Raw genomic sequence first — 20,880 nt, forward strand, 5'->3', positions numbered from 1 at the left:
ATGGATAATTTGCCCTGTTGCATTGTCTTATTTGTGTCTACGCATAATCTTGAATGAATAATTTCACATCTAATGAATTTTATGGCAGCTATACTCATCATTGTTGACTAACATGAGGGCATTACACATTAAAATCTGATCTTTCCTCTGAATTTAACTTATCCGTGTTGTGAATATTAAGTTTGCAAACGTGCAATTCTTGTTGTATCTCACATATCATTGTTGAATGATGCATTGAATAACATGATTTAATTTATTATTAAGGACATAATTGCTTCCCATAGTCTGTAGATTATATTTTCATGTAAATATTAGCTCCAATAACTTTCTGATTAATGTAGCAATGCCAAAAGGAAATGTTCCTGTAATAGTCCTATAAACATAATCATGCATGACGGCTAGATTCGTTTCATGTTAAGATAAAGAGAGAAGACCTTATTATGTTAAATGTGTTGAGATGTGTGTTAATACACTGTGCGTAATCTAAAATATGTTCATGCATCATGTTTTCTCAGAAACATTGACTCAAGAATATATTGCAACTGGCTACCATCTTTTGCAATCATTTCATTTCTAGTCTAATATAAAGGTTATCTATGAAAAATAATGCTGGATTGCAGGACATTAAATAATTAATAGATGAATAATTGCATAAACACATTTTCTTATAAGCATTGTTAATAATTTAAATACACCAATAATGTTTTTTTTTTCATATTCCAAAGCACATTTAATTGCCATGTAAATGATAGCATTCTGTACTAAAAGTGGTTGTTGATTTGGAAGTCTGCTTGAATAAGAAACAAATCTCTGCACATCCTTTGTCCTGATGAATTTCTTTGAGATTGTGAGTTGTTTTTTATTAGAGTTGTTAAACCGTTAACCCATATACTAGTCTCCAGTGTCTGTGTATGTGTCTTGTTTCAACAGACTGTAATTGTAATCCCTTTGGCTCAGACAGTGATCACTGTAATGGCACAGGATTTTGTAAATGTAAGGAGGGAACAACAGGGGCTAAATGCGATGTGTGTCTGCCGGGATATATATGGGACAATGGCTGCAAATGTAAGTAAAATCCTCCTAAGCAGCCCTTCTGCACTTTTTGCTGCTGCAGCTTCTGATTGCCAGCATGTGCCGCTACATACCTAAAGAGCAGAAAAGACAAAGACAACAATTTTATATTGTAAAAATAAGTGCTAGCACAACATAAAAAATGCTTGCATTTTCATGTCTAAATGCTTTTACCTTTGTTCGATTTCTCTTTATGAATTGCTGTTCTCCTCGGTAGATTTCTTAAAGTGTAACTATGATATTTTGATATTTTGGTGGCTTTATTTGAACTTTGATTTGCTTATTTATAGACCTGCATGAATATAAGTTTTAGCTTAAAGACACAAAACGAATGACTTTTTTATTACTTGGTTTGTTTGTAATGAAGCATGAAACAAAACATTCCTGGATTTTATAATGCCACAACATAATTAGTATGCAAGCACAAGTAACTCAATAAAACAAACATTAATTTAACATCTTCATTCCTATAGAAATCTTCCTTTCATTTCTGTTATGTTGAAGGTATTGATTTTCAAATGTGTTTCTGTGTGAAGTGCTACCATTTTTCAACCTTGGGTGTACTGAGATTTTTCAAGGATTTTATACCATAAAATGAACAATAAAAGTGAAAGTTTTTCATTGCAGCGAATTTTAGTATTATACATTTAACTACTTCAGGTGAGTAGCTGCATCAGCATGTGTAGGCTGCAAAGGAACAAGTAACAGGTTTATTCCATGCTGAAAAGAGAGGAAAGGAAACACAACGTTTCGGCTATGGAGCCTTCTTCGGGTGTAAGAAAGATAGGACAGTCAGCAAAGATAATATAGCATAGGAGAACAAGCCAGGAGCAAGGGAGAAGCAGAGTGGCCAATCAAGTGGTGCCGGTTCGAGAGAGGTGAGGAGAGGTTTGAAACGAAACCTACAAATGAATAGAGAGAATTGGAAGAAAACAAGTCTGGCATTGAGAGAAGGGGGACGTGAACCAAGTTTCAGGATAATTTTAGTTTCTGATGTTTTTCTGCTAAAGGAGTTAAGAAACCCTACTTTGAGAACACAGACAGAGAGATCAGTGTGATCATGGCCATCAGAGGTGAAATGAGAAATTATGGGCTTGGAGAAATCTTTAATCTTCACAGCCCTAACATGTTCTCTGAAGCAGTCTCCTAGTCTCCTTCCTGTTTCCACAGTGTAGATGGCTGGGCATTTACTGCAAGAGATACAGTAAATAAGGTTGCTGGAGGTACAAGATGTCATCTGAGTGATCCGGAATTGTCCTGGGGGGCCTTGAATAAGTGTGGTGTTAGATATCTACTTGCAGGTGATACATTGAGCTCTGTTGCAGGGGAAAGTGCCTGGTGTGGATGATTGCTGCGGGCGGTCAAGGGACCTTTGAACAAGAAGATTACGCAGATTAGGTGGTCGACAATATGAGATGATAGGGTTGTCAGAAAACAGAGCCCCAAAGGACGGGTCATTCTGTAGGATAGGAAAGTGGTCATTAACAGTCCTAGGCATAGAAAGTGTGTTAGGGTGGTAGGGAAGCACCAAAGGGATGTGGTTGTTAGGTCGGGTCATCCTGATCTTGTACCTCCAGCAACCTTATTTATTGTATCTCTTGCCGTAAATGCCCAGCCATCTACATTATGGAAACAAGAAGGAGACTCTGAGACCGCTTCAGATAACATGTTAGTGCTGTGAAGATTAAAAATTTCTCCAAGCCCATAGTTTCTCATTTCACCTCCAATGGCCATGATCACTCTGATCTCTTGTCTACGTTCTCAAAGTAGGGTTTCTTAACTCCTATAGCAGAAAGACATCAAAAACTAAAATTATCCAGAAAACTTGGTTCACACCTTCCCCCTTCTCTCAACGACAGACTTGTTGTCTTCAAATTCATTTGTAGGTTTTGTTTCACACCTCTCCTCACCTCTCTCGACCTCGCACCACTTGATTGGCCACTCTGCCTCTCCCCTGCTCCCGCCTCCTCCTCTCTCCTGGCTTGTTCTCCTATGCTATATTATCTTTGCTGACTGTCCTATCTTTCTTACACCCAAAGAAGGCTCCACAGCCGAAACGTTGTTTACTTTCCTCTCTTTTCAGCATGGAGTAAACCTGTTACTTGTTCGTTATACATTTAACTATCCATAAACCATGTGAATACAGATGTAGAAGTCATGTGCAGTACTGTGTGTGTGGTGTGTGGAATCTCCCAGCTCTTACATACAGCACTTCCTCAGGCAACAGTGAATTCCATTATACCAATAGACAGGTCTCCCACTGTGGAAGAATTCAGCACTATCCTTTTTCCAGTGGATTATACCACTTTGTAACAGGCTCATAGACCCCTGTTACAGAAGATTTTTTTTCTTCAGCAGTGAAGTGGCTTTCAAGCAATCATCTAGATTTCTTTCCATGTACTGTATATTCTTTCCATCTCACAGTAACCATTGCTTGCTCAACAGGTTCCTAAATTGATGGCATAAGATGAAGTAAGTAGGGGTAACATCACCAGGAGATTATTAGGAAGAACTGCTCCAATTTTTTCAAATTAGTTAACATCAAAGAATAGTTGCTCCCATTCTGAATTCACAATGCAAACAGAAATGACCTCAGCAGCCTTCATCTTGAAAGATGCAAGTGTCTTATTTTCTTATATCAACACAGGTATGGAACTGCAAATTAGGTTGATATGCGACTGTGAATTCTAAATGAAAATAAAATGCGAGGATAAAACAAAATTACCAAAAAAACTCTTTTTAAACAGAAACTGATATTGCTTTATAAATATAGAAATAATTGGAGTAAACAGGAATTTTGTATTTGAGTAAAAGTATGGTATAGTACTTACGGCCTTCAAAATATATGTTCACTTGCCTTTGAATATGGGGATTTAACTATGAATGTTGTGGAATATATTCATGAGCTCCTGTAACCTCAATTTTCCTGCACTTACCTTATAAAAATACTTGGGTTCTTGGTGGACAAAATCAAATGAAAAAATCCAGCATGATGAGATTCATATGCCCTCTGGAGTCACTGTACATTTTTCCTAGCATACTAATATGAAGTGAGAGGTTGTTAAAACAAAGCAGTGCTATCACTGGGCCAATCTGAACTTGTCTTTGACAGGTCCATCTAAAATATGTGAGGTTTGGATATGGGAATTTTGTTTTGTATATACTGTATATAGCTAAAACTTAAGTAAAAAAGGAAAAATACAACCTCATATTACTTTAATTTCCAGGATGTTGAGTGCTCTGAAATAGAGCCTTTTCTGTTACCTCTGATCGTACTGTACTGTAAGTGCACAGAATGCATTTCAATAAATCTATTCATTGTGAATTTGAAAGTGCCAACACATGCAGACTGTCACATCACAAATGAGTCCAGTAAGCAAAGAGCAAAAATGAAAAAGTAAAAGTTTTTTATTGATGTAATGTATTTCTTTTCAAGGAGGTCTTATGCTCTTGAGTTTAAATTATTTCATCCCAGTTGCTCTATGATTAAGCTGTTGTTTTCACAGCCATTCATACTGTAAAGATATAGGATTGCAGCAAATTATTGCTGATAATCTTACGTTTTAGCATAGACTCATTAAGGAATGGCCATTCACTCTGGGAAATCATCCCATATCATTCAATAGTCATCATTGCATAATACTTTGTGACCTGTATTAAAATGATTTAAAATATTTCTCCTGCTGTTTTCAAAACAAGTACCCTGAACTGAGTAAAATGGCAGGATAAGATTTGATCAGCTTGATTGATCTGATATCTGCTTATGGTCCAAGTCTGTTGTACAGATTGACAGAGGGCATGAGTGTGTTTCCACCATTTGTTTTGTTCTTCTAGAATGTTTCCATCTCTTAAGTCACAAACACAAAGGTCTCCTGTCACCCACAAAACAGGACTGCAGTAGAGCCTTGTACTGCCAGAACAGTATTGTGAGGCTAGGGCACTTAGAGTCAATCAGGACAAAACCAGAGTTATTGTTTTCCAGAAGAAAGACTAATATCAGGGAAACATGTATTGCTTCACACCTGATAACCTTTTAACATTTTTCAAAAGCATTTCTGAAAGGGTAGTCACTGTCATCTTTCCAAATGTGACAGGATATTTTGTTGTAGTTTCTTATCCTGTTCCAGATGTTCACTGAGCACTGTATAGCATTTTGCCATCTACTAAAAATAGACATATTCTTTCTCCCTTTTTCATCAAGTGAGACTTTTTTTCTAATATATTCACCACACCAAACTAAAACATTTGTTTTTAAAAGCGGCACATCAAGAGTCAGTGTATGCAAACTGTGTTGTCTTGCGAAGAGGACAGGGAGCCTTGTGAAGTTTCCCTGGAGTAATGAATCAAGCTTTCAATCTGCCAGCTCTGTGCATGCCTCTTATATCAGTTGAGGCAAATCAAACTGTGTAAACTGCACAGAACTAAGAGGGGCTCTGAAAACTTTTGGAACAGCTAATGCCACTGCAAAAGCAAATGCAAACCTATTTCTTGCCAGCCCCACTTACAGTATATTACAATTTATCTTACTTACAGTATTGTTTCTTACAGAAAGTGTTTCAACTGATAAATATAACTTATAATGACTTTATCTTGTATATTCTTTAAAAAAATAACTGGTGCTTACTTTACACCAGCGCTGACCTACCTGATCCCAGGGGGACCACTGTGCCTTCTGGTTCTTTTCCCAACTGAGTTCTAAAACACCAGTTCATCCTGATGCTTTAATGGTTCGACTTGCTTGTTAACACTTTTGCTTTACTTATTCCTTGATTGTAAAATTATACTGCACCATCCCACGCATATGTGGTTCTGTGGGGCAAAAAAAAAAACAGGCCACACAGCCACATGTCTCCACATGAGGGAAATTGAACTTCATTCTTTTATACCTGCAGTGTCTTATTGCAATGACACCACTCAATGTAACTGTCAGCAGACCATTGGAAAATGTATCTATTATGAGTGCCAGTGGATACTAACCTCCTAACCCTCTTTCTGTATATTTAGAATTGAAGAAATAGCTCAACTAATCTAAGGCTAGCAACAAAACTGTACCCCACCAGGCAGAGAGCAAATTATTAAATTTAATCCAAAGTATTTGGTGTCTGGCAAACATGTCAAATCGTTAGTGTCAAACATATGTCTTAATTCATTTTTCAAAATGTATTAATTTCAACTTTTTTGGAACATTGTAATTCTTGCTACCTTCTCTCTTCGGGGCAAACTTAATAATGCCTATTGCAATTTCCGTTTTTGCAAAAGGGCAAAGATGATGGTGGGGGGACTGACAAAAGGGGAAACCGATATATAATTAATAAAGTTTTGCCTATGCCTTAATTAAAGTCAAATGCTCTGGGTAAAATGTTATTTTACACATATTTAATTTTAATTAAGTTGTACAGATGCTGCAAGCATTTCCAAGAGATTGCAATATCACAGGGATTTCTGGTACTAGGAACCAAATCTTTTTTTTCTAATGTCTTTCATATTTAATTTATTACTGCCCTTTAATAAGAGTATTTTCCTATTTTTTCCCCTTTAATATTACAAGTCTCAGTTGATGCCAAATGTCATTTCATTCTTCCTTCTGTTTTTAAACGGTTTATCTGTCTTTTATTTTTCCACACAAATGCTCAGTTTTATTGAATTGGACTTTATCACAGTTTTGTGTTTACTTGCATGTAGGAATTATCATGTTTGAGGAAGAATACATGGTCCAATGAATAATAGATAAAGTGTATTGCATTACATATTTCCTCGTTCTTTGTTGTTTTGAATTTCAAGGCAAAGTACTGTGAAAGGATACGGGCTGAGAAAAAATGAATGTTTCTAACTCTTCATCACTATATACAAGTGGCTGTTGAAAGAGAACTTTCTCAAAGGGAATTGAATGGGATTGAATTTGATGTCCTTAAAACAGTGTTTTAAACAGCAGCAACCCTGTCCCTGTTGTGCCGAGTATTTAGCTTTCAACTTGTTGTTCATTTTAAATGCATAGAGTATGTCAAAATGGCAAAAAAGGGCATTATAAAAGCTGAAAAACTCATATGAAATCTTTTCATCATAGAAAAATAAACATATCGTAGATTCTATTCCTTCTTTTTAGATTGGGCAATTTCTTACTGACTGCAAATATTCCTAGTGCCCTACTGCAAGTAAATGCAATAGATACTGTAGTATTCATAAGGGTTTTATGAATAGACCAGGTGGGCGATTATTTTAATAGTTATACCAATGCATAAATATTCAGAGCAAATGTAATTATCATAAAGTATAATGATACTGCCCCCCTAGTTAAGTTAAAGAGTAAACTAAAAAAATCAAAAACATGCCCATCATCAAACTAGTGGGATATACAGGTCTTGTCATCAGTGCATTTAGTTGGAAGATTATGAAGTAATGATTGTGCACATACAAATACTGAATGTTTTTAAAAGATTCATGACTTTGAATTTTCATTGTATGCATCACCTTCCACTGGTTAAAATGTTTTTGATATTGTAAATCAATTGAATAAATAACATACACTAGTTTCACCATATTATTAGAAATGTTGGTCAGGACCAAAATTTGTAGTAGAGCAGTTTGAATAATAGGTAACTTTATGGTAGTAATGCACAGTCCTGACACTGAGCAGCAGTAAACAAGCACCGAAGGGACATCTGTTGGAATTCTATAAAAAATAAATGCTTGTAGAAGACATTTTCATTTCAGAAACGTTCATGTTCCTTCAAAGCTTCAGCCACATTGGTTTTACTCATCTCCTTGTAAAATTAGACAAGAAGCCACCAAGGTATTAGTTTTACACTCTAGTGAGTCTATAATCTGCTTTACGTGTAGCATGAATGAAGGTTTTCACAACCAAAAATAATGTGCAAAATGTTTCACACTTCAGCATTATACAGTCTTCATCTTCACCTAAAAGTGCTCTCATTATCCAATATATTAAACTATAGTGGTTCCTTATATTTCTTCTTCTCATACACAGAAGCTTATTAATATCCTTTACTATTACAGTAGGTTTTCCTGCTCTACGTGCAATTTCTGAATAGATATTCTATACCAAAATTACTATAGGCACATTCACATACAGTATACTGTATATACATATATGCAATATAATTCATACTTGCTGTCCACTTACACTGTTTGCTTGCCTGTGTACTCACAGCTTCTGTATTTAGATGTACTGTATATGTTTTGAAAAATAGGATTATATTGTGAGACTTTATCATTTGATTCACAACATCTAAAAAAAGAATGGAATGAGGTTCTCATCATTTCCATTATACTTGCAGTTCTTGAGCAAGAGAAGGTACCCCAAGCTCTCCGAGTCTGCAATACTAACCACACCACCACCATGCCACATTTTAGCCAAACATATGTGGTATAATTGACCATATCCTACTTCCAGGTATATCATACAATGATGTGCAATATAAAGATATAGTGTAAAGATATAAAATACTGTGACTGCTGCTGGTAACTTTGGTTACTCATGTTCCTGTCCCAGGTTCATGGCTGGCTTCAGCACCTTAGTCCAGCGAGCTTGAAGCTAAAAGGTTGGCCATTGAGAGGCAATTCCTTATGAATCTAAAATTGTATTACAGTGTAACTTGCACCCTACGTTCCACCAGTGCTTCATCAATTTAGCTCACAACAACTTCAGTTTCAATATTTATGATATCTACTGGCGAGTAAAATAGAAAGCAGCCTGTTTATTTCACTTTTTTTTCCTGAAAGTTGCTCAAAATTTTTTCCACAGGGGAAGACCCCCAGTAGAGTTAAATTGTATTGCACAGTCATATCACCTTTTCAGACAAAGACTTTCAGACTCTTATTTAGAGGGCGTCTTTTCTCATTTAGATTTTTGAAGGAAACTCTTACCATAGTCTCCTGAGAAAGAAAGCAATACTGCAGTTGATATCTTGGTAAAGACTCCTCTTTGAACCTCAAGATGTTTTGGCATAAATATTATGTCCTTTCATTTGGCTTCTCAGTTATGGTCCTTATTCCAATCTGGGAATTGAATTCCAGAAGTGACTGCTATTGTCCCCAGCCTGTTATGGTACAGTAAAACAGGTTGTTTGTCACATACCTGGTTCCCTTCAGGACAAATACAGCCTTTACTTTATGTCCATCTGTGTGGCAACTGATTGGGAAAGAGATAAAAAAATGTATATTTTTTTACACTGTTTCAGCAAGGAGACATGGAAGACTACCCATATATGTATGTATATACAGTGAATTGTGAAAGTTTCTGATCAAAGTCTGTTCCCAGGATAAAGAAACCCACTGGTAATGGATATTTCCTCACTTGGAAGGAACCAGAATTTCCATCCATTTACACTAATGCTAATGGGATCTGTGGCTTCACTGCATGTGGGGGAAAAGACACTTATGAAAAATCATTGTTTACCTCCTTACAGAGTCTATCAGTAGAAAACACTGAAGAGTATGGTTTATTTACCGTAAATAATTTCCAGAGTATATAAATACTCGTATACTATAGGTTTGAATTTAAAGAGCACTTATTTAATAAGTATGTAGGGACATACTTACTCATTTTAGATTATGTTTCTAGTCAAATTAACTAAAGGACACTTTCCTGAGAAACATAGTCTAGTTCTTAAAACTAAACAGAAAACCATTGTGCATTTTTATTTCATTTTAATTGGCATAATATAAGCCAAAAAAATATATCTTTAGTACTTTTAAATATTAGTTCAGCTTAAAATACCACTTTTGTAGCACTCACCTTTCCCTAAATCTGTTTATCCCTACAGCTCGGGTGTGTGACAACGAGCTCCTCCGCTGTCAGAATGGAGGAGTGTGTCATAACAACCTCCGGTGCCACTGCCCCACAGGTTACACTGGCCTTCTGTGCGAGAAGCAGAAATGTGAAAAAGAGCCCGGAGGCTGCAGTGGTTCAAACTCTGGCCAGAAAGTGCTAACCCCTCCTCATTACTACCTACTACTGCTGCTTCTGGCTGCACTGCTGCAAGGAGTCTGTTGTCATCTAACTCTTTAGGGGGCAAAAAAAGCTTCAGAGCAGTCCACCAGCTTCAGAACCAGGCTATTGATAAGGAATGTGTCAAAACGAAAGCAAATATTTGACAAATTAAAAGGATAAAACAATACATATATAAACTGAGCTTTTGCTTTATAAAGCTGACAGACATCCGGAGACCAGTGAACTAAGCCATAATAGATACTATTCTCCTGGAGAGGCTCTGAAGTCCACAGACTGCTTTTCCTTCAGCCTCACCAAGACAATGGCAGCTGCAGTACTCAACGGCGATCACAATGCAAGCTGCAGAGACACACTGGGATGCTTTAGAGAAAATGTGAGCTGGATTGCTATTGATCAGTCTGATGCGGTGCAATATAGAACTGTCCAGTTTGGGTGGACCAACAAAATGGAAGCATTCTTTGCTGTCAGTGCATTGTGGATATAAGGAAATCCATTCAGACTGCCACTTTTGACCTGTTCCTGTCCCAACTCCTTCAGTCCCTTATAACCTGTGCTTTTGTGAACGTTGCTCTGTAACCCTCGTTGGTTGAAAGATTTCATGTCTGATGTTAGTGACGCACATGTGTAATAACCCCTGCCCCCCGACCCCGCCCCTCAAAAAAGCAAGTCAAGTCAATCATACTCTTGTATATCTTAGAAGCACTAGATCCTCTATGATCCTGGTGTTCACCTGAAAAAAAAAGTGGTTATGAAAAACATCAGTGTATTTAATCTTTTTTTGTATAAAATGCAGTTATTTTCTTGAAAAACAAAAAGTAATATGTAGATTTTTTCTTTTTGTATCATTGCCTATATTGTGTTAAAAGGCAACTTGTTAAAATATTTAATCGAAAAAAAAAGGATAGAAGAAATGTTTTATTTTTGGTTTTATTTTGGTTGTACAGAGATTCCTCTGTATTGGCAACGTGCTGGCATCAAAGAATATCAGTTTACATATATACTAAAGTGTAATAAAATTCCACCAAAGGACATTCTAAATGTTTTCTTGTTGCTTTAACACTGGAAAGTTTAAGTGAATAAAAAAGATCTATAATAAGTGTTTCCTATTATTTGTTTTGAACAGACAAAATAAAATGTTAAAAAGGTTTTAAAAAGACACATTCCAACAATGTAATCAAGTTCCAATTGCATTTAAGCACCAAATAAGTACCAATAATAAATTATGCTAAGTTGTTTATTGTAATACCTTTTAGAAATAGCATACATACTGTAGTAGAGATAACCAGTGAAGAGAAATTCTCTTTGTTCTTTTTGAAAATAAACCAGAATTCTTATATTTAGCTTAAAGGATTGATACAATACCAATAAATGTATTCTCATTTTGGAATTCACAATTGCATTTTAGGTTTTTACATTTTCAAAAAAAAACATCTAGCAAAGGGAGTGATAGGATTATGTCTTGTTGAGGTACAGGTACATCACCAGGATACTGACTTTGATCTTTCCACTCCTTATAAATTTTGATAACTGGTATCTTTCAGTAGCCCTGCAATATGACACCACTATCCTTGCTGAAGTTGCTCATCAGTCTGAACCTGCATTGACACCTCTTTCGAAAGCAGTTGAACCTGCCCATTACCACTATTCTTTTTGCAATTGTTTCTTTACTAAAATTACATGTTACATCCCATTATCAATTGTTTTTGTTCACATTCAATTTAAAGAACAAACACATAAAACAGAAGAGTAGATTATGGCCCAAATAATATAGCCATGAATGTGTCTACAAATAGAAAATCAAAAATAAAAAAACTTTTTTGAGTAGGACAGCACCAAGGAATGAAAAGCGTATTTTTAATGTCATTTAAATCCCTTTTTTTCTTGGCCAAAACATGTCAGTTCAAAATGCATTAAGCATCTAAATTTAATGCTGTTGGTGTGACTGACCTCCATCCATCCATTTTGTAACCACTTTATCCAATACAGGGTTGTGGGGGGAGCCAGAGACATATCCCTGGAAGCAATGGACACAAGGCACCATACACCTTGGATGGGACACCACACCATGGCAGGGTACATACAGACACAAACACACACATTCACACTATAGCCAGTTTTCCCAGAAGCCAATTTACTTACCAGTATGTCCTTGTACTGTAAGAGGAGTCTGCAGCACCAGGAAGAAACCCACACCAACAAGGGGAAAACATACTGTACAAACTGTCTAAAAACTGAACACAGGCCCCCAGTGCAGTGAGGCAACAATTCTAACCAGTCTGCTACTGTGCTGCCCATCCTCATCTAAGTCTGGTAACACTCAGTGCTTTTAAATTCCAACTTATTTAGACATAACTTTAATAATCAACAATATGAACTAGGGGGGCATGTCACTAAATATTTGCATTAAGCCGCATCACAGTAAAATACCATATGCCTGGTAATCATTTTACCATTCCCGAAAATTGTTCAGGAGTTCAATTACATGTGGTCAGCAAATGATAATAAGACACAAGCTGTTCATTGTTCAATTCAGAAACCTTATTTAAACTGAAGTAAGTCAATCAGAGATAGAACGTAAAAAGATCATATCTGAAACCATTAAAGGTCAGCACAGCTCTGAATTTCAGCAGATCTACCCATGAAGCTTTTTAGGAAAAATGCTTCCAATAACTTACAAATTGATCAGATTTAATTGACAGGTTGGTATACATTTTCATATAATGTAGTCCTATGGTACAAACATCTGGACTATTGCAAGATAAGTTTCCCTATTATGAAATGTCTAGCTCAATCATATAATCATTTTAAAAAGATGAAGAAGAGCAATGTTTGTGTATATTTGCATTTATACGTGTTACACTTTAAAGTCTAATTTTCTTCCCACTTGTTTAAGTTGCTAATTAGATAAGTGTGAGGTAACTGTTTATGATACTTCTTGTTTCTTTATTTCCAAGCTTCTTCCACAAATCATACAGGAGATAAGGTCTCTCCTTGTATTAAGTAGGATGCAAGTTATATGTATACACACTGGGAATTCATTTTCAACATTTAACAATGGGTCTAAATTTACATACTGCTAGTGATCATAAGTCTCATGGTACTTTAGATTTAAAAATAGTAAATGAAATTATTTTCAATTAGGAAAAGAAAAAACAATTACACTGAAGAAAATTACCAAACGTATACTTTTCTTTGATGTTTTAAAAATACCACCAATGGAAGTATAATCCTTATGCACCTGAAAAGGACTGTAATGGAAGAATGCCTGAATAAGTTGCTAGCTTCCTTGTAATTTATAATCAATTTATCTTAAACTCAATCCAGTAAAGATTTGCTTCAATGGAATGCATTGTCAGAGGGGGAAAATTAAATATTAACAAGTATTGATGCCTTACTGAGAGGCTGTGTTCAAAGTTTATGTAGTAGGTCTTGTCAAATTGAAGACAGTTCATCCATAATTTGAAATATTTTAACTTGAACACCGCAGAACACTAGAAGAAACTTTGTAACTGAAGTTCAGTATTTTTAATGGAGTGTTTTTTTTTTAACAAATTCAATGACTGAGTGTTTGCAATTATGGATTAGCTACCTACAGCAGAAAAAAAAACAAGTCTTATGTTTCTTTTTGTGCACCACAGTCTTTTTTTATTTGAGTGACTGAATTTATGTACTGTAGGAGTAACTTGCGGCACTGCAAGACAAATGGAGGAGTGACAAAAAGTTTTAGTGATCAAAGAATGAAAATTTGAAGTAGATTCAAACAAAATGTATAAAAACAAAAGATGGCATGAGGGGGTTTTCTAACAGATATCCAAATTTTTCCCAGCAGAGACCTTGACTTTCACTATCACAAAACAGCACCTTCCGTATTCCACAATCATGGGCAAAACACAACCTACTGTATGAATCTGTATATCCCACGGGTCCTGGCCTAGGTGCACAATGTCTACATTATGTATTCTGCCTTGTAACATTATTAACACCATCATGGCAGCATTATCATCATAACCGGGGTGCAGAAATCCCAGGTGGAACTTTTATTGATCTAAAAAGTGGCTAAGATGATAAAAATAGCAATTTTACATATATTACAGTAAAAAAAAGATCTACATAATATATGTTGTAAAAAAGCTCAGTCAGCTGTTCTCAAAGGTAATGGATTGACACGTTCAATGAAGAATTCAAAGACAACTATCCTCCTTCACTCCATTTTAATCACCATTTCTTGTGAGCAATTCCCTGCTATCACCACCTCCACTGGCAATGCCCTCTATAGGTTTCCACTCAAAGGACCTGTTATGTCGGCATGCAATGTCTTGCACTGTGCCTATTTTGTGATGTCCAGCGACAAGACCCAGGAGCAGCAATGTGTACTTAGGATTTGACTGCGTTGGCTACAACATCCAAATACCCAAGACAAAGGATCTGAGCAATGGAAAGCTTCAGAAACACTATCAAAAAGGGAGATAATCTAGCCAGGTACTGTAAGACAGGGCCTCACAACACAGCAACAACACAACACAGCGCAATGGATCTGAACAGTGGAAAGCTTCACACACACAATATCAAGAAAGGAGAGGATCTCGGGAGGTAAGACAAGTGCTCACAACACAGCAACAGCACATCACAGAGAAATGGAAAGCTTCAGAAACACTATCAACTATCAAGGGAGAGATTCTAGGCAGGTAAGACAGAGACTCACAACATTTTTTTTAGCTGCAGTAAGATTTTTCCATTCCTGAAACTGCTAAACTATAATGTATGTAATTACAGTGGGCTGATGAAGTGGCCAGAGGTCAATACATTTGTAGCAATGCTTTTGGATTTGACTGTAATATCCCTAGTCTCTGTATCAAATTTGTGTATTGCCTAAAGTATACAATATGTATCCAGTTTTTTATTTAGTTTGTCCACTGAAACAAGTGACTGTATAAGGATCCACCAAGAGATTGCTAATTATAAATCGGTTCGTGCTGCCATCCACTTGAAAAGGGATGACAGGAAATCTCAGATAAACAAAAGGCGATGCTTACATCATTTGGATGATTTGCAACACAAATGATGTGCAATCATTTAAATATTGAGTGAGCGAGGTTAACAAATGAAAACAAGAACAAAGTCTCTGGTGACAAAAATTACGAAAGAGATATTTTTAAAATGTAACTGATATGTGCAATTTTGAATACAAATAATAACCAATTTTGTATTGATAGACAACCACAAGGCTCTAGCAAATATTAAATAACACTTTATAGATCTTTAAATTACAGTAAATGAACGCTATTAAATCAGGATGTTTCTTTGCGGTATCCAAAAATGAGATAATCTATGTATTGGAAAGTCTTGGCTGAGTTCCAGTGTACTCCAGACAAAATTGTTTCACTGACTCTGGAAGCACTCCTGCAACAGCGAAGTAGAAAATTATATTCAAATCCCAGGAAAGGTTGTGAATACAAATATAACAACCCTACAGGTGACATATGGTGTGAGAGATTACTTGCAATTAAGCTTCTATTTATTGATAAAAAAGAGATTTGAAAAAGATCTGTAATAAAGGAAAAGACAATCTGAAAAAGAGATTGTCTTTTCCTTTATTACCTTTCAGATGATAGTTGTCTGGGTGGAAGCAAGATTAGTCTGTGAAATATTTAAAACATACTATCAATGGATTTGATAGCAATCTTTCTTATCATTTGATCAAAAGGGGGTTTGTAATTAGTTATTTTTAGGACTCATACATGTTAATGTCTGTGTACTCCACTGCATTCTGCACACAGTTTTTATTACAATTTATGAATCCTGTATAACACTATGAGACTATCTGGTACTGCAGATGCATGCTAAATAGAAGTTTTTGTGGTTTTTTTTTTATAGAAGATGTGATTTTTGGTTTTAATTTAAGAAGTGCTTTTATTTTCCTCTCCCTAGATGACAGCTAGCCTTGTACAGTCTGTGGATGTACTTTGGGCTATTCAGCTCCTTTGGCTTTGTCTTGAGTCTTATTACCAACATAGGCATTGCATACTGTACAAAATTGCTCTTCCCGTCATTGTATACCTTTTTATACAGTATACATATACTGTACACTTTTATGCATATCGTATAGCATATGTTGTACTGTACATACTCCATTTGTATTGTTTGTGTATAAGTGTAAGTCACCCTGGATACCACTGTCTGGTCTTGCTAAATTTAAATTGGCCAATGCCTAACAAAAGCTTAACATGTCCTTGAACAGGGCTTTGCTATATCCAAGGCCGGTTCAGTAATTTTTAGGTACATGCTTGTATAAAGTTGTCCTTATAACCTCTGAATTATGAACAAATGCTGTAGGTTTCATTTTATTCTTGTCAGGCTTGTTCATGAATTTCTGAGTTATCACCCCTGCAAGGGTGGCCATATCAAGCCAGGTCAGTTATAAAAAATAAATTCCAAAACATTTGTAAAATAAAGTCATTAATTGGAAAAGATATTTTTTAAGATACAGTATAATTAACAAAGATTTGTTTTAGAAATTTATTGTTGTGAGTAAGTGCCAATGTAACTACAGTATATGGGTTACGATCACACCCGTACGGCATCTCTAGGCTTGGGAAACCTTCACATTCTCACGAGGGCTCATGGTTTTTCAGAGCTCGCTGCACAGGCTAGATCTTCCTTCACCAACCTGTATTAATTAGTAATTATTCAACTCCCGGTTCTCTCTGAGACCAAAGCGCTACTTCAACAATGCTTTATCATTGTTTGTTTCACCCCCTTTGCCTGCACTACTGTGTTTAATTCTGCACTTTGTTTTTATTTCATTTCATCGAAGTGTGTCAACACTTTTGTCTCCTGCATGCCTGTTCTCCAGTTCTCCGGGCTGATGCCTCCGAAACTTCTCAGAGATTCCTAAGCCCATCTGCACCCCTGTCTTTTGTTATTGGCACCAGGATTCTGCTTCAAAGTCTAATTCCTGTTCTCCGTCGGGGCTCGGCACAGGATCTCATTCCAAGACTGAGATACATGAGCGTCCTCCTTTTTTCCTGGGAGCTCAGCACAAGATTCCATTCTGAGGCCGAGGCTGCCCAATTTCTGTTGACGGGCTGATTCGCCAGGGTTCATATCTTGGGGCAGGACCCTGACGTCTTCACTGTTCGCCGCTGAAGTAGTCTGCCTTGACTCCACTGCAAGACTCCACTTTGCTCTCACTCCGTTCCAGTTTGATCCAGCTCCACTCTAGGATCCTCTCTGCACTGCCACACCCAGTTCCTGACTGCACTGCGGCTCCAGACCATCGCCCTGGAACCCTGAGCTCTTCTCTTCTGGCCTCCTTCCCCTATGGTTCCAACCTGCTATAGGGGACAGCTTCTGCTGTGCAGTCCTCTATCTAAGCTCCAAGTTGATCTCTGCCCTGGAAGCCTAGACCCCTTCTTACTGGCTTCCTTCCCCTGCACTCCCAACCTGCTTCCAGGAGGCAGCTTACTATATGTAATCCAGGACCCTGTTCTGTTTATGTCCCAAAGAGTCCTGCCCTAGCACTCCAGTTTTTCTTGTCTGTCCTCTTTTCTGCTGCCCTTTCGGCTTTCCTTTGGGGTGGCTTCGTCTTCTTGAACAGGGCTGTTATCTTCCTCACTCTTTTCTCCCGGGGTGTCTGGGTAACTGTTCCTTCCTGGGGAGCCTAGCATCCTGTGTCCACTCTGTCTGGAGAGCATTTCTCTGTTAACAGAGGATTTTTGTTCCCAGGCTCTGACTGGGACTGCAACCTTGCAGTTGTGCTGACCCAGGGTTCTGAGAGCTGATACAGAATTTAGGATGTGTCCTTTGCCTTTCCCATTCCTCACATACATCTCCCCCAGTTGGTCCAGAGGACACCTGGGTATCCATTCACACATTAAGCCTCCTGGGCAAGGCACAGCTGTGCTCTGAGGTGACTGCTTTTCCTTTTCCTGTCCAGTGCATCAGCCTGTGAGCTAGCCGGAATTCATTCCTGGCTATTTTGAGGGCTGCCTCTCAGAACCAGGCTTCCTTTCCTTCTGGGAGTTCAGTGGCTGGTTCCGTCCCGAAGCCAAGGGTCCCAGATTCAATCATGGCTGGCATGAGCAGTGTACATGGGGCCAGCGTTTTGCCATGCCAGCCTTTCTCTTTGATTGTCATGGAAGGCTCTTTTTCTGAGAATGGAGGACACGGCTTCCCGTAGAGGTTTGAAATTTGGACCCTATGCGGAGCACCATTACCCAGAAAAGGAAGGAGACAGACTTGTGGAAAACACACCTGGGTTTATTAAAGGTGCAGGAATTCAGTGATGGTTGGTGATTCGGTGTTCAGGGGAATAAACAAGGCATCCAAGTCCAGACGAAGTCACAGGGTACAGTCCATAACTCCAGGCCGGGAAATCCATCCATCCAGACACGCAAGAAACAAACAATCCAGGAAGGCACGGGGCCAGAAGTCCTAACAATACACACCAGGAGCTAATACAGACATCAGACTAACATAGATCTCAGGAAAGGTTAGAGCACTCTCTAAGGGAGGAATGTCAACCCTGACACTGATCACCAGGGACGCAGAGAACTGGCATCTCCCAAGCCATTGCGCCTCACATTGTTTGTTTTCTTGCTGACTGGCTGGGGGCTTCCTTGCTCCGCCAGCCAGTTTTGTTTGAGCCTTTTATGTTTTCTTTTCCGCTACTGTCCGGCCTGGGCTGATTAACCCCCGCCAGCCAGTTATCAATTATTTTATTATCACCTTTCCATTTCCATTTCCAGTTCCCTTTAACTTTCCCTCTGTCCCATAGCAATTAGCCCTCAATCAGTCGGGGGGAGTTTTCCAAAAGCATCGTAGCGCTAAGAACATCGTAAACTCGATCTTAAAATCTATCGTTAATTTACGAGTGTTTCCCAAAATCCATCATAACTAAGGTAGCACATTAAATCCTTTGTAATCTATATGCTCCCCGACCCATTCGTTAAACACTAAGCGCTTCTTAAACTGGTTATCTCCTGCGCCAACCTTAATGGCAGGATCGCCAGACAGAGCACATTAAATTCACGTCATGACAATTCTCTGGAAATTTAGAATACTAAGATTTTATTTTAAGGATTTTTATATTTGATTGTACTATGTAAGAAAACATTTGGAAAAAGAACATTCATTTATACAGTAATTCATTTATTAGTCATCCTGAGTGTCACTGGCCGAGTGACCAGATTTGGCTCAAAAGAAAAGAAACTCCCACACAGCAGTCTTCAAATGCAAACAAAACTGGATTTATTGCCATCAAAATAGGGATAACAAAAAAAATAACCCCTCACAGGAGTACCCTCCCCATACTGAGCTCTCCCAGTCCCTTTTATAGCCCATCCTCTTCTAAGGACCATCCTCTTAAAGGGTCTCACTCACATTTTCTTAACAGAGATAGGCAGTTTGACCAAAATAAAGTATTTTACCATCCCCAAAAAACTTTTAAATTTTAACAGAGTCATGCAGCTGTGATATTTTCACTTAAACAAAACAACTAACCTTACATCGGTTATTTATAGATGGCTCACTAGTAACCTTTCCCTTTAAGATCATTTGTGTGATACTACAAACAGGAAAGGTGACTGGTGGCCATCTTGATCAACACAATACAATGCTCCAATGGGGAAAATACTGCAGTGAGTTTAGGGAAACAACAAAAATGGTAAGTATCATTCAGACTTCATTCGTACCACATACACACTCTCAAACATACCAGAGGGGTAGAGGGAAATATTGGAGTATGCATGTGATCTGTACATAGTTACCTAAAAGGTATTTCACTTTTACATTTCAATAAACTGAATTTAATTTAAAACAAAATTAGCTGTTGATGCAAATTGTCCAATAATACTCCCTCTTTAAGTACTTTTGAAGTGGAGTTTAAATTTTATTTAAATTCCATAAAGAATTTGAAAAATGCTAAAGCAAGGAAAACATTTTATATATATAACTTGGTAACATAAATATTTTCCTCATTACCGCTGGCAGTTAATTGTTTTTTTTGTTCTGTTTATGTTTTCTTTCTTTGATCTGTATTTTCTCCTCTACTTGTATTTGTATGGGAGCGGCAAGGGCACATGCCCAGAGAACCCCAATCTGTAACAATATTGTACGTATAATTTTTTTAAAAAGCTAGGTTTTATACTTGACTAGATTATATGATTTTCATGATGAAATGCAGTAATGCATTATTTTAGTTAAATCATTGGGCCTAATATGTATTTATAATGTAGCACACAAAAAAGTAGCACGTACGTTACATACATACATCGTAAAGTTGCTCGTTCGTCTCTAAGATTCATCGTTTTCGGGAAAGTCACCCCTGGTCTCCTCGGGTGTTCTTCCACTCATCGGTCTCTTGTTCTTGGGTTCTGACACATCACCACCCTCGTGGCTGTGGCACTACAAAATCCACAGCATATTCTGTCACTCAGTATGAAAATCGATATGCAAGAGTTCTGTAAATATCCATTGTTAAGTTTACCCATAGGAGTTATTTAAAGCCTACTATTTTGAAATGCCTTTCATTATAGTATGGTGGTTTATTGTAAGTTTTTAGCTTTTCCCAGAGGCTAAAATGTAGAATGCATTAGGAATCAGTCATCAGGTTTTTACATCAAGTCTTAAAGAAATAGTAAATAGTGAAATTTAACAAAAATACAAAATCTGATGGTGTACATTGAGATTTTTAAACAGAGAAAATGCAAATTATGCAGCTCATTTGCTTTTTAATTTGTATGATTCCCTTTCTGCAAAGGAGATTTTAAAATGCTGCCTGGGAGCAGACATGAACGTATTCCATTAACACAAAAGAATGCTAACAGGTTTTAATGAGA

General features: G+C 37.3%; 2 protein-coding genes across 4 annotated transcripts in view; both read left to right on the top strand.

The window, feature by feature from the left end:
* Window positions 1-11,132, top strand: part of ntng1a (netrin g1a) — a 118,580-nt gene extending 107,448 nt beyond the window's left edge. For 2 of the 3 annotated variants that reach the window (XM_069194124.1, XM_015355668.2), the window contains exon 8: window positions 9,855-11,132. In XM_069194124.1, coding sequence (XP_069050225.1) covers window positions 9,855-10,099 — 245 coding nt within the window. In that variant the 3' untranslated portion in view covers window positions 10,100-11,132. Of the gene's footprint in view, window positions 1-930; window positions 1,066-9,854 lie in introns of all 3 variants that reach the window. The other variant, XM_069194125.1, reaches the window with a different exon arrangement.
* selenoj (selenoprotein J) overlaps window positions 1-20,880 on the top strand; it is a 277,040-nt gene that overhangs the window by 141,263 nt on the left and 114,897 nt on the right. The gene's annotated exons all lie outside the window — the stretch shown is intronic.

Source organism: Lepisosteus oculatus, chromosome 9 (genome assembly GCF_040954835.1).
Source record: "Lepisosteus oculatus isolate fLepOcu1 chromosome 9, fLepOcu1.hap2, whole genome shotgun sequence".
NCBI classification, from domain to species: Eukaryota; Metazoa; Chordata; class Actinopteri; order Semionotiformes; family Lepisosteidae; genus Lepisosteus; species Lepisosteus oculatus.